Below are 16556 nucleotides of genomic sequence, written 5' to 3' on the forward strand. Positions count from 1 at the left end.
GACGAGGGGGAGGACGATGGGAGAAAAGATGCTCTAATGCTGCATTTGGCACGCGGCCACTGGCTCCTTTTTTCCTAGCTCCCTCGAAACCTACGACGTGCGCTGAAAATTATCAATATCCTTATCTCGGATTCGAAAACTCCCTCCGCGCTCCCCCATGCGTTCTCCTTCTATTGCAACGGTATCTTCAACATTCAGGCATTCTGCTCGGCTACGAATCGATTAGGAACGATGTCCGTGGGAGATCGGCCGCCTCCGCTCGCCTTCCAGCGGCCGCGGGAAATTATCTTAATCTCTGCGCAAACGAATTCGGGGAACGGATCGTCATGCCGCGCGCGTAGAGTCGAAATAAAGGTCGTCGCGACCAGACACGAATAATTTATGCTTGAAATTCAGCAGCTCAGTGACGCCACTTCCGCGCGCGTGACATCATATCGTCGTCGCTCAATGCCGTCGTTTGTTTTCACCGATTCCTCACGAAGTTGTCATTGCGAATGGACACCCTATCGTCAGTGGAAAATTAGGCTCCGCAAGTGTTGGAATATGTACAACGGTAGACTGTTCCTAGAGTTAGAGTGTCAGGGACTTTAAGGACCCGGTAACTTATGAGTTTTCCTCTCTTTCGCTACAGGAGACCCAAAAGAGGGGAAAACGGTCTTCTCGACCCCTGCGCTTCTCAGTAGAGATCCCTATTTCACGTGTATTAAACGTATCTGTACCTCAATCCGTGTATCTTTTAGTACACGGGTACCCGTGCACTATTTCACGTGTATTTAAATACACGTGAATTTAGATACTCGTGTATTTATAAATACACGTATATTAACGTATCCGTATTTTGATTCGTCTGATTTTTAATATCTATAGATATCCCAGAACTCTGGGGGATTGCGAAATTCATAAAAGAATTAATGTATTTAAATATATTTACTAGAATCATATGCGGAAAGTATGGTTTTACAAATTTTCAGATTGTAACTAATAACACATTTATAAAATTAACAAGATTTATTTAATCGATTACCTATTTCGATACAAAAAATTAAGGCATTACTGGTAATAAGCGAGCTTCTTTTTAGACGCAACGATAATCCTGAAAATTGAAAAACATCACTCGGTTTTATTACACTTATTGCTTAAGTGACCGCCATTGCCCATTCTCCCGTAGTTAATGCCCAATTCTGATGAAAATACACAAATACGTTGATACACGTGTATTTAAATACACGTGAAATAGTGCACGGGTACCCGTGTACTAAAAGCTACACGGATCGAGGTACGGATATATGTAATACACGTGTCTTTTTACTACACGTAGGGTGGATGTACCAGTAAATGAACACGTACCAGTGAATGGACATTTTTTATTAAAATGAGTAAAATAAGTTATTAAAAGAAGCAACTAATTAATTAGAGACTTCTTGTAATTTCTTGCTTCAGATCCAAACAATTTTTGCAGCACGTGGAGTCAATCGCGCTGCAAACATAATTTTATAATAGTGTTCATTCATTAGCCTTAAGTGTTCATTTATTGGTGCGTTTACCCTACCATACCATGGTCTCTACTTCTCAGTCCGAGGAAACCCTCTGAACGGTTAACTTGTATCGCGCTAAAGACAGTATTCTTTCCATTACTTTTAGTTTAAGTTTTACACAGTTCTTATTATTATTATACCGACGTTTCGACCGTGTAACTTTTATTTTCTTAAATAAATAAACATTACATTCTAACAGCAAGGTCCACTTCCAAGCGGACAAACGGCCGCGGCGTAAATATACTTAAAAGTACTGCAGAGAATACACGGACTTTCACCGAAAGAAGCGGGCGCAACAGTACGTTGCACTCGACGAAGAAGCAACCGCTGAAAATTCCTGCATTACCCCTATCAACGTTTGATATCTTCGTTTAGGAAGCCGCTCTATTTAGTTGACCCGCTTTCTAAAATACCCCCGCGGGCCGCTAAATCGCTATCGAACAAGCGATTCCGCGGCTCCGAAATTAGCCGAGGGTCGCGGTTAGAGACTTTGGAGAATGACAGGCGCCCATTCTCATCCGCGGCTCGCAGCGATACACCTGAAAGTGGTTTATCAGAGACGGCTGGCGGTACGTAACTCTTTCTCTCTCTCTCTCTCTTGCAGTGTGACGCTCGTTTCCCGTATTTGTTCCGCAACTTCTCGAAACGGGTAACCTTGCAGCATCTGCATCCAATGCCGGCCGCATACGTTACCGTAATTTAAATTGAGGCACACACGCATTATGTGGGATTGAGGTCGTTATCGAATTTCGATAATTCGTGCCGTTTGGATTCGCTTTCATACGATTCCTTTAAAGAGCAAGGTTAACGTGGGACGCGCTGACGTAAGATCCCCGCTCGAAAATCCAGTTGCCCGTTAAATATAGAACTTATCGCCAACTCGGTTATCATTTTCATCGAACAGAGTCTGACGGAAGGTGGACGGTTGAATTATTATAAAATCCGCTGTAATTGCCTCGGACTGCGTTTCCACAAAGTTCAGCGACCCTTTCGAAACTGCGATCCGGCTTTCGAATTTCGAGCGCTGCAGGTCCCTGCAGCACCGGCCTCGGATACGGTCGATGTTCATCGAAGCGGTCGCGCAATCACCGGGCGATGTCGCCGTCGGATTAAGCCGGCGCGATCGATTGATTCAGAGGCGCGCACGGGCGCAGAATACGAAAGCCTGCGTTCCCGTGGCGCGGGTTTGTTCCTTGGAATCTATCTCCTCGCAACAAGACTATCGATGGGTGGTTTCTTCTTTTCTGCCGAGAAACGTTTCCCAGGAGCTACCGCGTAACAGGGCTTCCACTCGCTGGCGGAACGCCGTCGAGTTTTTCGCCGTACGAGCGAGCGACTAACGGCACCAAGCGTGCAAAAAGCTTCTCGGCTCTGCGGCTAGATTCTAAGCGGTCTTTCGCTTCGTCCCCCCCGACCTGGCACACATTCACCCACCAGCATCTCGTGGGCGCAGCACTCGCGGTCTTCGAATTGTCTTCCATCTCACGCGTCTCCAAAAAGAACGCTTGGCCCTAAGTGGCACTCGAGAGAGTGGCGAAGGGCCACGCGAGCTGATAAGCCGCTGAGATTCTGGAAGGTACGCGTTCCAATGGTCGAATGGAATGGGAATGCCGCGGGTCCGAGTGAGTCACCGCTATATCGCGAGCCGACGCTCGACAATTGTGACGTGTGCCGCTAAACGCTCGACGGTGTCCCGGCTAAGTCCAATTAGAACTCTCCCTTCGCCTCGGCTCAATTGCTCGTTAACAATTGGGGTGGGGAAATGTATCTGTGGTATTGAGGAGTGATAGATATGTCGTAGAGAAGGTAGGTGAGCACGAGGGACCGTTCCAAACCTCAACGGCGGTAGATTTTATGAAACTATGGATAGATAATGTAAGCGATTTATCAGATAATGTTAGCGAAGAGTCCGAGTGACATTCGAGGGCGAATGTCTGTGTAGGACGGCCGAGTGTGGGAGTGCGAAGACTGTTCGATTGACAAAGTATGTTTGGGCCAGAGCGATTGGGATCGAGAGCGGATGCTTATAGTGGAGTATCGAATGCGTCAGGGGTGCGAGGTTCGAATGGTTTCGTCGAATGCATGGCGGAGAGTTTGGGTGATCCGAGTGCGTGTCAAGAGTGTGTGTTGTAAGTAGAGATCCCTATTTCACGTGTATTTAAATACACGTGTACACGTGTATTAAACGTATCTGTCCCTGAATCCGTGTATCTTTTAGTACACGGGTACCCGTGCACTATTTCACGTGTATTTAAATACACGTGAATTTAGATACTCGTGTATTTATAAATACACGTACATTAACGTATCCGTATTTTGATTCGTCTGATTTTTAATATCTATAGATATCCCAGAACTCTGGGGGATTGCGAAATTCATAAAAGAATTAATGTATTTAAATATATTTACTAGAATAATACGCGGAAAGTATGGTTTTACAAATTCTCAGAGTGTAACTAATAACACAATTATAAAATTAACAAGATTTATTTAATCGATTACCTATTTTGATACAAATAATTAAGGCATTACTGGTAATAAGCGAGCTTCTTTTTAGACGCAACGATAATCCTTAAAATTGAAGAAACATCACTCGGTTTTATTACACTTATTGCTTAAGTGACCGCCATTGCCCATTCTCCCGTAGTTAATGCCCAATTCTGATGAAAATACACAAATACGTTGACACACGTGTATTTAAATACACGCGAAATTTTTAGCGCACGGGTAACCGTGTACTAAAAGCTACACGGATCGAGGTACGGACATATCTAATACACGTGTCTTTTTACTACACGTACCATACCATGGTCTCTAGTTGTAATTGTGAATCTCGGGGAGCGCAAGATAAGAATGGACGAAGTCAGTCCTGCAGAGTCCGTCGAACGAGAGGCATCATCGCCTGAACCTATTCTCTACAATAAATAAGCCTTTTTTACTTTTCCACGAGTGTGCAGTTTACTCCTGCCCTGATCAGCTAACACCCCTACATATCCGAGGCGTTTTTCGCGAAATTCTCGTCGAGTCTAAACTTCGACCCAATTCTGGGATACTCTAAGGCTGCCGCGTAGCTGATAGCCAGTAGAAGATTGCTATGGTTGGCGACGCGAATTACGGTGTGGATGGCAAACTGTGTCAGCTGTCAGGCCGGCCTGGTATTCATGTATTGATTAATTATCGGAGGAACGTGCGATCGACGCCTTAAAACCGTTGCTGCTCGCAATGCACCGCCCTTGAATCGAAGAAGTACGTGGGCACGGGCTGCGTTACGTTCGCGGATCGCGCTGGTCGCGTCTATTCCCGGATGGAGCTTGTTTTCACGCGCCTCGGATAATTCGAAGCCGGGTTTCCTCGCGATGGTAGGGAAAATCTTGCGCGGTTGAATCCATCGGTGGCCCCGCGTGTGGCGGGGTAAGAATAGTGCGGCATCGATCGTCCTCGGGCAATTGAGCGCGCGCGTTCGATTATTTCGCCGGCGAGGGGCAGAGTCTCTCGAGCCTCTCCATGACACAGATAATCGAAGAGCAAACCGTGGCGGTCGCGTCGCCTCGCGTCGTTTCGATGGATACCCTCGCCTCGGTCTCGCCATTTCGGGCAAAAAGGTCGATACGCGCGTAAGGCCCCGTTCACTGCGCGGTTAGAGCTCTCCGCGCGCGCGATACGGCGGGGGCGTTGTGACAGGACCTTGTCGCAACCCACACGCAGGGCTGTACCGGCGACTTCCACGAAAACTCCTCGCCCCGACGCGTTTCTTTCGAGAGAGAGAGAGAGAGAAGTATCCAGCTACGGCCACGATCGATGCTCGATTCCCTTTCATCCTTCGGCTCAAAGGCGGGGGTCTCTCCTCATCGTCAGCTCTCGCTGGCGCTCTTCGAACGATCCGCGAGTATGTACGGTCCTGCGCGACCGCTGGGAAGCGTGGATACTTAATTATCGATCTCCGCGGATCCGCGGCGGTGTTCGACCGACTTTTTCAAAGGATCTCGTGGGTGGGAACAGAGGGAAGAGCGTGTGCGTGCGTGCACGCTGGTTTCCGTTGGCCATCGAAGAAGATGCAATAAGCGACGGCCTTGATTTCTCGTTGCTGCGTAAAGAGCGCTCGTGAAATCGCCCGTGTACAGGCTTTAGCCTACATACATCGACTGTATGCTTTTCTCCTCTCTTCGCGTCTGGCTTCCTCTCCTCACTCTCTCTCTCTCTGTTTCTCTTCCTCCCAAAGGCTGCACTTTTGCCGCGGCTCCTCTCGGCGGATCAAAGCGATCCGTGTCTTAAAGTCACCGCGGAACTGTTTCGCTCGACGTTCTCCGCCGTCCACTTTCCCCATCCCCAACGTGATAGTTGCACAAGGACCGGCGGAAATCGATTGTGCACGATTTTCTGGCTGCGAGGGGAAAAGTTCAGGGATGGTTTTTGTGTAGGAAAGCGGCGGAGCTCGGCTGGCGCGTTCCACCGCGGGCAACGGTGCAGTCGCCTCGCGGTTAGAAATTCATCGGGCAATTAGAGGCGAGCCGAGCGCAAAGCGGAACTTAATTGTGCGCGCATTTACGGCGCGGCGACCCGTTAAACAGTGGACGCGTACTTGCAAGTGACCCGTCCCCCCTGCTTACGGAGGGCGACTGTCCCTTCCAGCTCGCGGCTGGAATTGTAATAAAAATCGCGGCCCGACCGGCGCAGGAAGCAGGGTGCAGCCTTCTGGTCGACCACCTGCTCCTCCGTCCGCCAGAGGCTTCGAGACGTCTCCAGGCAAAACTGCTGGGCCACCTGGTCCCGGAGAGCAAGCACGTAGCCTTACGAGGGAAAATCCCGAACCCGGAAATTCAAAAAATTCTGAAACTTCGTGAATACGTAGGGAATTTCACCCTGATTACAACGCAATTTTTCTTTGCTGCCTAATTTCACTCTAAGGGGGTGTAATTGACACCCTGAAAATCCGGTTATTCTCCGATTTTATGTTATAACTCGCGAAATGTAAGAGGTAGAAAAAAAGTTTCAAAGCAAAAGTTACTTCTTTTAATTAGATCTATCATTTGGTAAACAAATTAATGATAGTCTGGGTAAACCAAGCGGCATTTTATTCAGAAAAGATAGTGCTTTCGGAAAATGCAATAAAAAAATCGATTTTTCGACTGCCTGCTCTTGCAAGATCTCAGCAATACTGACAAGGGAACATCCCTTTCCCGAAAATTCAAAAAATTCTGAAAATTTGTGAATACGTAGGGAATTTCCTCCTGATTACAACGCAATTTTTGTTCGCTGCCCAAATTCACTATAAGGGGGTGTAATTGACCCCTGAAAATCCGGTTATGTTCCGATTTTCTGTTATAACTCATGAAATATAAAATAATATTTTTACCAAATGCTAGATCTAATTAAAAGAAGTAACTTTTGTCTCGAAACTGTTTTTCTATCTCCTACATTTCGCGAGTTATAACAAAAAAACGGAAAATAGCCGAATTTTCAAGGGTTAATTTCACCCCCTTCGAGTGAATTTGAGCAGCAAACAAAAATTGCGTTGTAATCAGGAGGAAATCCCCTACACATTCGCAAAGTTTCAGAATTTTTTGGAAATTTTGGGTTCGCGATCTTCCCTTGTTAGTCCCTCCGAATCCGTCGGCAAAAATCACCGAAGCCGATCCACGTGCGCGCGACCCCGATCAAGATATCAGCGTCGCCATTGTCGTAAGTCATATCCCAAACGAGAAACGCGATACAAGGACCACGGGCGATTGTTCAGCGTGGCGCAACAGTGAAAGCCCACTTAGGGGTCGCGGCAGCGATTAACGAGACACGGAACCCCCTTTGAAACCGTGCACGCGCTGAAACGCGGTCGAAAATTATCTGCCACTGCCCGATTTACGACCAGCTGCCGCCCACGCGCGATAAATCGCGCCCGATGTAAATTATAACGGCGATCGGTGGAGGACGCGGCGCGATATTTCATCCCCCGGGTTCGGCGAGCGCATTGTCTTTCGGACCTAACGAGACTCGGCTTGCCCGTTTAGGTGGTGTTATTCTGTCTCGTTAACCGACCGTCGACGGTCCTCCGACCCAGGTATCGGCCGAGCGCTTTCGTCGAGACCGTGATTCTTCATAAACCCGTCCGCCATCCTGACTATGCCTGGGAGGAACTATTAGACGCGCACGGACGACTTTATCGCGCGACCAAACGTTCTCGCGTCGCAAGGCCGCTTTGTTTGCTCCTCGGAGAATTCGTCAGCCTCGCTGCGCGGCAGCTGAGAGTGAAGGGACCGAGGAAAAACAATGGACTTTCGGTATTTTTTCCCCTCTCGTTTTGTACCGTGAATCATCGGACAGGTTCGTTCCCCTGGACCGGGTCAGCCGAATAGAACACCTACCTCGGGAGATTTCCGAGTAAGGTCTGTCCGTTTTTCTGCATTCTTTCCTTGGATCCTTGGGTGCTCCTCTCCTTGGTTTTCCCCTGCGCCCACTCGATGGCGCGTCCACTTGACTCACGTGGCGCCCGATGACTCGATCCCAGCTGCCGCGACTCGTCCCGCGGGTCGCCAGGGTTTCCTCGCGCGATTTCGTCAGGCATTTCGCGGAATTTCCTTCGACTTCTATCAGCTCGCCGCGGGAGATAAGAGAAAGGAACGCTTAAAAGGTGTTTGAGGTCCCCCTACCTCCTCCATCCCGCCGATATCGCAGCCAACTTTCCGCTCCACCCCTCTGAGCGCGTATTAAACAACCATCGGCCACGATACCGTTCCACCGTTCGCGCGTCGTTAAGGTCCCATTAAGTCGCGTTAGGCTGGCATTAGCAGCTCCCGTAACTGGCGACAAAGTTCCCCGATTTTTTGCGAAGCCAGAAGCGGGGCCCGGCGTAGAAAGCGATCCGATTAGAGGCGTCGGTCGTCTCAGGGAAATGACTGTAATTAGACGTCGAGGCTCGAGCGTGTAATAAAGACCGATCGGGACGCGGAACATCGTAGCGATTTCTACCGGGTTTACTTGTAATCTGCGGCTTCCGATCGCGTCGCTATTACTCGAGCGGACCCGTTCGATTCAGAGGTGACGAAGCGGCGACCGGGGGCCCTCCGGGTTTTCCAGCTGGTCAGAGCTTCTGTTCAGCGAAGGGAAAGGAGCGGTGAAAAAGTTGGATTCTGGGAAAGGAACGGGGTAGTCCCAGAATCCCGGGGACTCGGGCGAGGCCGAGCTCGCGTGGTCGTGTCGCGTTTGATCGGGAGGAGGAGAACGCGGAGGAGCCGGATTAACGGGAGAATCGAGTGGTCCGTCTCACCTGAGGGAGGACCGCAGAACGGTGGACGGAGGACAGCGAGGAAGGAGGTGGCGGTATAGAGGAGAGGTTGCCGCAGGGGCAGGGGAAGGTGATCAGAGGAGAGGGAGAGAGAGAGAGAGGAGAGCAGGACGCGAAGGGGAAGAGGAGAAGGAGGAACACGCTCTCCTCCGGTGCACACTCTCGTGGTGACTCCGACCGGCAAAGTGCTCGCGTTCGTGAAAGTCCACAGACGACTTTCAGGGTCGTCTGCTCCGCTCGTTCGGCCAAAGCCGGCTTGGTCTCGCGAAAACGAGCCACCGAAAGTACCCTGCCGCGGCTCGGAGCTGCCCCAAGCCAGCAGAGGTGTCCTCAGCCGCGATCCAGATCCGACGGATCGATGAGACCTCGAGTCGCGACGCGCGTTTCTTCTCGTCCCCGAGCCGGAGCTGCTCGAAACTCTGCGAGTTCCTTGACCGGCTGATGTCACTCGCCGCTGGATCGACTCGAGCTGGGAATCGGACGACGTCCGCTGCCAACGGTGCCGACGCGAGCCAGATCCTCGACGCGCGTGTACGCTCCTCCGTTGATATGCGATCGGACTGTGTTGCTTTCTGGTGCGGAGAATACCTGTGATACGGATCGAGAGGGATCTCGCCGGGACGCGAAGCCGACGTGTCGCAAACTGGATTCGCGGAGAACCGTAACGGAGCCTTGAAAAGTTTGCAACGTGACGCCAACAGGCCAGTTAAGAGCGGACGACCGACCACGCCGATCGCGACAATGTCGTCTCGCCTCCGCGACTCCTCGATCAACGAGTCCCCGAGGGTGACCTCCTACGCCAAGGAGCAGCTGCACGAGGAGCAGCAGGACCAGCCTCTGAGATCTTTTAAGAATGGCTCGAATCGCTACCACTTCGGCATGACCAGGCAGAGGAACGACGCGAGCAACAGGAACGGCCGCGACTGCCTGGACCACTCGGACGAGGACGCGGACCTGCTGTACAAAAAGAGCAAGGAGCACTTCGGCGCCTGGGACATCAAGGACATCGTTCAGGACGAGAGCCTGGGAGCGAGGAAGCAGCCCGAGCGCTTAGAGGACTCCCGGTTAACGAACGGACGGTCTAAGAGCGACTTCCCGAGGCAAGATCGCCGCGACGATCGCGGGAGGATCGGATCCGTCGATCGCGAGCAGTCGTACAAGTCGAGGAAGAAGGATGCCTGGCAGGGGACAGACTCGAAAGCTCCGAAGTCCAGTCGATCGAGGAACACGGAGGGCAGAGAGGAGTCCCAGAGGACCGACGACAGGGATCTGCTTCTGAGAGAGATCGAGAGCCTGGCCGTGGACGGGAGATCGCCGGACAGGAGGATCAGGGCGATGATCGAGCGGTTCAAGACCCGGGAGGAGGATAAGTTGAAGTCGAGAAGGGAGCGCGACTCGCTCAGCCCCGAGAGGGAAGAGCACGGGTCGAGAAGCGCCGGCGACGATCGCGTCAACGATCGTGACAGGGCCAGGGAGGACGAGCGGAAGCTCGCCAGATCCAAGATACGGGAGCCAGAGAAGCTGGAGCGCGAAGAGGTGAACAGGAGCCGGTCCGTCGATCGAAGATCCGAGAAATTCAACGACTTGTTCGCGGATAAACACGAGGAGTCAAAGAGGAGCGACAGCTTCAAGCTGAAGAACGACGCGTACGGCGGGGAGAGGAGCCACCGCAGACGGTCCAGGGAGCTGGAGGACGATCTCCCTCGGAGGAGGGACAGTCCGAAGAGGAGGAGCTACGCATACGAGGGGAACCCGGAGGATTTCGACGTGAGGATACAGAGGTACGAGAGAGCCCTGCTGGAGCCGAGAAGCGACCTCGACTCCGTCAGACGTGTTGTCCCATTGAAAGATTCGGAATCCGACTTAACGAGGAAGGAGTCCTTCAAGGACCAGGATCGACAGGTGTCGAGGAAGAGCTCCTTCAAGTCTGGCGATCCGAGGAAGAGCCGCAGCAGAGATCGAGAGTCCAGCCTGAGCAAGAAAGCTTCGTCGAAGAACGAGGAGAGAGACGTGCACAGGAAGAACTCGTTCAAGGCCCAGGACGCCGAGAAGAAGTACTTCGGAAAGGACCCGGAACACGTGTCGAGGAAAAGTTCGTTCAAGGAGCATGAGGTAGGGAGAAAGAATTCCTTGAAGGAGCAGAGCTCGGATTACGGCAGGATTTCGTCGAGGAATCGCGACGACGAAGAGGATCGGAAGAACTCGTTTAAAGGCCACGCGGGTGGGATCAGTAGGATCACTTTCAAGGAACAGGACGGCGAGTCGACCAGGGTTCATTCGCACAAGGAGCAGGAGCTGGAAGTTGGTAGAGTGAGCTTCAAGGACCACAGCAACGATTTAGGCCGAAAGAATTCCTTGAAAGAGAAAACAGTGGAGTTTGCTGGGATCTCCTACAAAGCTTTCGACGACGAGGAAGACAACGACCACGTGGATCGGAGGGCTGCGTACAAAGTCCAGGACAGCGAACCCAGCAAGGCGTCCTTCCAGAGCATCGACGATCATAATTCTAAGAAGAGACACTCTCCTAACGGACGGTACGTCGAATTCGGGACAGTCTCCTTCCAGCCCGAGGACGACGAGCCACGAGCGAGCCCTTCGGACGATAAGGACCACGATCCGGAGAGGAAAAGCTCGTCCAAGGAGCGAGACTCGTCCAAGAGGAGATCGTCGCCGAGGAGCAAGAGCCAGGAGGCTCTGGACAAAAGGTCCAACAGGCACTCGAGACCTTTGACACCGCCTAAACGTGGGGAGGCGGAGTACCGGGAGGATTCCAAGGATCGCGAGGATTTCAGTGCGACGTCCTGGCACGACAGCAACCGAGTGTTCGCCGTGAAATACCTCCGAGAAAACAGTAGATACCGTTCGAATCCCGAGGGACGCTCCGAGGTGGAGCGCGACCCCTCTCCGGAGATGGGAGTCGAGGAGTTTCGAGACGGCAAGCACTCGAACGAAGGGTTCGCCTTGGAAATGGAGGACGATAAGCGGGAGCAACGGAGCAGCAACCATTCCACGGCTGAGCCGTACAGCTTCGGCTGCGCGGAGGAAGCGCAGGACACCAGGTACGCGGCTACTCGCGAGAGGAACGGAGCGACGATCATCAGGATCCGTTCAAGCCCCGAGACCACGGCGGAGAGGAGACGCAGGCGTCGTCCTGCGCAGGATACGCACGCGGCCAGGCGAAGGCGCCACGGGGAAGCGGGCGACGAAGAGGACACCGAGGACGAGGAGGAGGATGACCGTCGCGGACAGAGATCGTCGCGAGCGGACGGTTTTATACCAGGAAGAGGCGTTCCCACACCGTCCAGAAGAGTCTGGAATTACCGCGAAGGGGTATGGCATTTTCATGAGTCAATTGCGTTCGATCAGTCGTTTATGGTTCAGAAGCGGGAAGCGATATTCATAAATCGATGGAGGAGATGAGAGCGTGATATTCTCGTAACGGTTTCGCGAATCGAGGCGAACCGAGGCGAATCGGAAGGGCAGCGCACGCTCGGTCGAGCGAGGAATTTTCTTTTTCTGATTTTCACTGGCGACATGCTGCTCGGGCTGCTGGGGCTCTCCGCTGTTCTCCGCTGCTCTTGGACGGGACAAGTACGTGCGCCGAGTGTGTGTTGGTGGATCGTTCGGAGGTGTGAACGTTTCTTCCTCGGCTCGCCGATCAGATCGTTAGTCGCGGTTCGCTTTTGCCACGCTTTTGTGGCGCACGATCCCGTCCGCGTTGGTAACTACGCACGGTAGAGTATCCGCGCCGGTTTCTACGGGCTCTACGCGCGCCTCTGCCTCGTCGAACGTCGGGACCATCTCGACGGACATGTATGAAATAAGTGAAAGTAATTATCAGCGTAACTACTCCTCGATCTTTGCAGGATCACCAGGCGCACACATATATCAAGCAAGTAAATGTAGAAAGTTGTGATTAAATTCATCGTTGACGAGTGAAACTCTTTCATTCCAAATCCAACCCCGCGCGGCTTCTGCGAGTGCCGCGCCGAATCTCTCCTCCAACAGGCTTCTAGCACCGTTCGCCAGGCGAAATACCCCCGTCGTAGCCGCAGAAATATCCACTAAAGGCCACTAGATCGATCAGGGTGAAAGCAAACTAGTAGCCAAGCCTGTCCGCGCTTACTAATCCTTAACACGCTCGTTGCTCAGTCGCGGAATATTTTTCAACGCAGAGTACCGGCGGCGCTAAAGCCCAGGCTCTGTCGGCCGGCTGTCGCTCGGCCCGCGAATATTTCCACGACGAAATTGTCGTCCCGACCGGTCGGAGGGTTAACAGTTTGTCATCGGCACGGCTGGACGCGAGTTTTCAACGTCCTTACGTAACTCCATCGTCTGTTGGCCAACGCGTCTTGGAAATGTCAGTGAACCGCCCACAAGCGGAATGGTCGCCTCGCCGCGTGTAAGACACGCGCGCAACCGCGGGCCGCGTCTCTCCGAGGCGAAAAAACCGCTGCCTTTGTCCAGGACGCTCGTCGATCATCCTCGTAAACGATAGAGATCCATATAACCGCGACAGCTGAGCCGCCGTTGTCGGTCGCACCGCGCGCGGACAACGGGCCATTACGCGCGACGAAGTAGCGTCGTGGAAGTCGTGATACAGTCATCCAGAGGAATCTAGGAGCGGATCTCGGGCCTCTTGTTCCGATAGCCGAGCCGATCGATCGTTCCCTCGACTGACGTAACCGTCTGCCGTTTTTTGCCGGCCGTCTAGCAACGAAACCGTCTCGCGCCGCGTACTCTCGGCCCCGGGAACCGGGAAACAGCCGGGGTAATTTAAATCGCGATTAAAATGTCTGCGCCGAACCCGGGGACTGGTTGCCGCGCATAATTTACGCGAGTAGGTACGCGGTTTCCAGGTGATTTCCAGAGAGCCGGTGTCGGGCGAGGAAAAAGGCAGCCGGGGTCCTTTCACTCGTGAATCGGGACGAAAAATATGTTAATTAGCGGACGGGGAGCGCGCTCGTCGGCAGATCATTATTCAGGATTACTATATATGTCTACGGCATCGAGCTAGCCGGCTAGAGACGTGTTTTCCACGGTGTCGTAGCTCGTCTACTCGATATTTGGCGATGCTGGTGCCTCGAGGCTGCTCCACGTGGGCGGACCACCATATATGTACGCCGGTCGGAAGGTTCTTGAACGCATCCAACGCGCCTCGAGCTTTCCATCCTCGATGCTTCCTTTTATCCTCCGCTCCGCGAACGCTTCGGTGCCGCCCGGGCACCATTCCACCCGTCGAAATGTCACGAATTGATCCTTTAAAGGCGGCAACGTGGGAGAGCCGAGCTAGGACCCCTTTGCGCCTCAGGGTGGAAGAAGGCACCGGAGCACGATTCACTTTCGAAGGTGGAATCGCTGGAGTCGCGACACGCTCGGTCGAACGCGGCGGGCATCGGGCTCTGCCAGTCGCGCAATTAAAAACTTTTCCCAATTATTACGACGCAGTCTCGCGGCTCGACCTTGTCCCGCTTCGCACATAATTATCAGCGCGTCGCGATCACGCGAAAAGATGACGCACCTCTCCTCGATCCCCCTCGCTCCTCTTTCTCGCGCGGGAGACGATCGCGGGGAACGGTGCCTCGGTTCGATTCCCAGCCGAATCGAGGATTCATCGAGCCACCCCCCTCGGCGATTGACATTTGCGATGATGATCCAGACCTTTCACCGTTTTGCAATTAACGCGATCCGATCCCGAGGACGATTATCCTTATCGAGCGTTGCCCAACCGTGCCCCCCCTCGCTCCGGCCGCGGATGCGTGTCGCCGGGACGGTCGATTAACAAAGCGTTCGTCTTTGTTGCAGGGCGTTCTGATCACGGACGTGGAAGAGGGCCAGCCTTGCCTGCAGTGCGGGGACACGTGCTCGGGATTCTCGCCGCACTCGTGGAGGTGAGTTTTTCAAACATTCCACTGCAGCTGGACGAAACAAGCGCCCTGAAAAACCCCGCAGCGGGGCATCGAAGCGGGTCTGGGTTTGGTCTTTGATCCCGACGCTTCTCAATTAGCCGCACACCGTCTAACGCGTTATATCGATCGCGGGCTTCCCTAATCAGGATATCGGGTCGCTCGGCTGGAATAATTACCACCGCCCATTAGCTCGAGGGACAGGAAACGCGTAATTTCCAGGCCTCTGATTATCGGCTAAGCAAGCGTGCTTCCATGAAAAACTACGCTCAGGCTAGTCCGTCTTCGTTACGGTTGTCACCGCGCGGAGATCGTCGCCCAGGATGCTTTATATCCTCCGGTAACTTAAGAGACAGTAACCGCAAAGAAGAACCGTCTGCAAGGGGTGGTGAGGTGCTCCAGGGTGTCGTTAAAGGCCCGCGACCCTAGGACCTCGCGCCGAGTAATTTGCAAACGTCTGCGAGCAAAGTTCACCTAGATCGTGAATTGGCGCAAAGATCAAGGATAGGAGGCAAAGAGAGCGGCAGACGAGGAACGGTTGCTCGATCAGCGAGACCGAATCGTCCGATCGTGCTGGAACTGTTAACCGAAAGGCTGCGGCGCGCTGGCGTATCCATTATCCGCGGCGTAACTGAGCAGCGGTGAAATTACCGGTTGGCAATTACCCTCCGTGACTTACGGGCCAGCAATGCGGTAATAACGAATTAATTGGCCGGGGCCTGCGGGGGAGGGGCCCGCTGTTCCTTGCAGCATCGCGTAGCCTCGAGGAGAAAGGCGGGACAGCGTCGTGCCGCTGGTGCATTTATAGCCTCGGAGATGGATGCACAGTTATGCCATTCGAAGCCACCCGAACGCGACTAAACACGGCTACCTGCGTTCGCTGGAGCGTAATGTCACCTCCATCTGCGTCTATATCCGCCCTCTCCAATTCAATCTTATCATCCTCTTCTGCGCGGCGCGTCCCTGGAGCCGCGCGAGGGCTCGCGCGACGGAGCTCCGCGGAAACTCGGTTCCTTATGAATTATTTTATAGGCGGTTTTATCGATCTCGCTGGAAGTTTTCCACGGCGATAACGATCCGAGACATGTGTAAGGGGGTCGAGGAGGTGGGTTGCTTGTGAGGTTACGTTTTCGGGTCTGTTGCCCGCGTGGGCGTTTCTGTGCTCTCGCCGCGCCGTTTCGAATTAGCCACGTCGTCAGGTTGTACGAACAGGGTCGAACGTCTGCTAGGGCCACCGTTACAATTATTCAGGAGGCGGTGGATAGCAGGCATAGCTCGCTACAGAAATAAATCGTTGACATGTGCGAGGGAAGATGCTCCCGACGGTTGTCGGTCTCGCTCGCGGTAAATTTAGATAATTAATCCGCGCCCCTCGATCGGAATCGCTCGAATTTCTTCGCCCAGTCCCGGCGGCATCTCCATTCACGGAAGAAACCGCTGCGAAATGGGCTTATCTGCCGGACGACGCGATTCCGTTTCCAGCACGCAGATTCGACCCACATCTCGCGCGATACCCATTGGCGGGGTACTTCCGAGAGGAGATGACCAGCCTCAGGAATCGCTCCGGTGCGATCTTATTACAGTTTGTCCGGTTTCAAGGAAAATCACGTGGCACAGCGATTTTTGTCTGTATTAAGGGGGAGACCTACCCAGAAATAACATGCTTCTTTAGGATTTTTTTCTAGAAAAACCGATAAACTTTTATTATTAAACTTTAGTCTGTTGGAAAGAGTACGTCTTACGGATATTTCCGTATTTTTTTTGGTAAAAAGTATTGAGAGGTTTGTGAGTTATGGGCGATTCCCGAGACGTTCTTTTTTTTAGGCGCTTTGTGACAAC

The 16556-nt window shown here is 52.8% G+C and overlaps 1 protein-coding gene across 3 annotated transcripts in view; it reads left to right on the forward strand.

Annotated features, from left to right (window-relative positions):
* Lmpt (four and a half LIM domains protein limpet) overlaps nt 1–16556 on the forward strand; it is a 92531-nt gene that overhangs the window by 16938 nt on the left and 59037 nt on the right. For 2 of the 3 annotated variants that reach the window (XM_076829018.1, XM_076829020.1), the window contains exon 2: nt 14617–14702. In XM_076829018.1, coding sequence (XP_076685133.1) covers nt 14617–14702 — 86 coding nt within the window. Of the gene's footprint in view, nt 1–9537; nt 12142–14616; nt 14703–16556 lie in introns of those variants that run through there. The other variant, XM_076829012.1, reaches the window with a different exon arrangement.

The sequence above is a fragment of the Andrena cerasifolii genome, chromosome 16, assembly GCF_050908995.1.
Source record: "Andrena cerasifolii isolate SP2316 chromosome 16, iyAndCera1_principal, whole genome shotgun sequence".
NCBI classification, from domain to species: domain Eukaryota; kingdom Metazoa; phylum Arthropoda; class Insecta; order Hymenoptera; family Andrenidae; genus Andrena; species Andrena cerasifolii.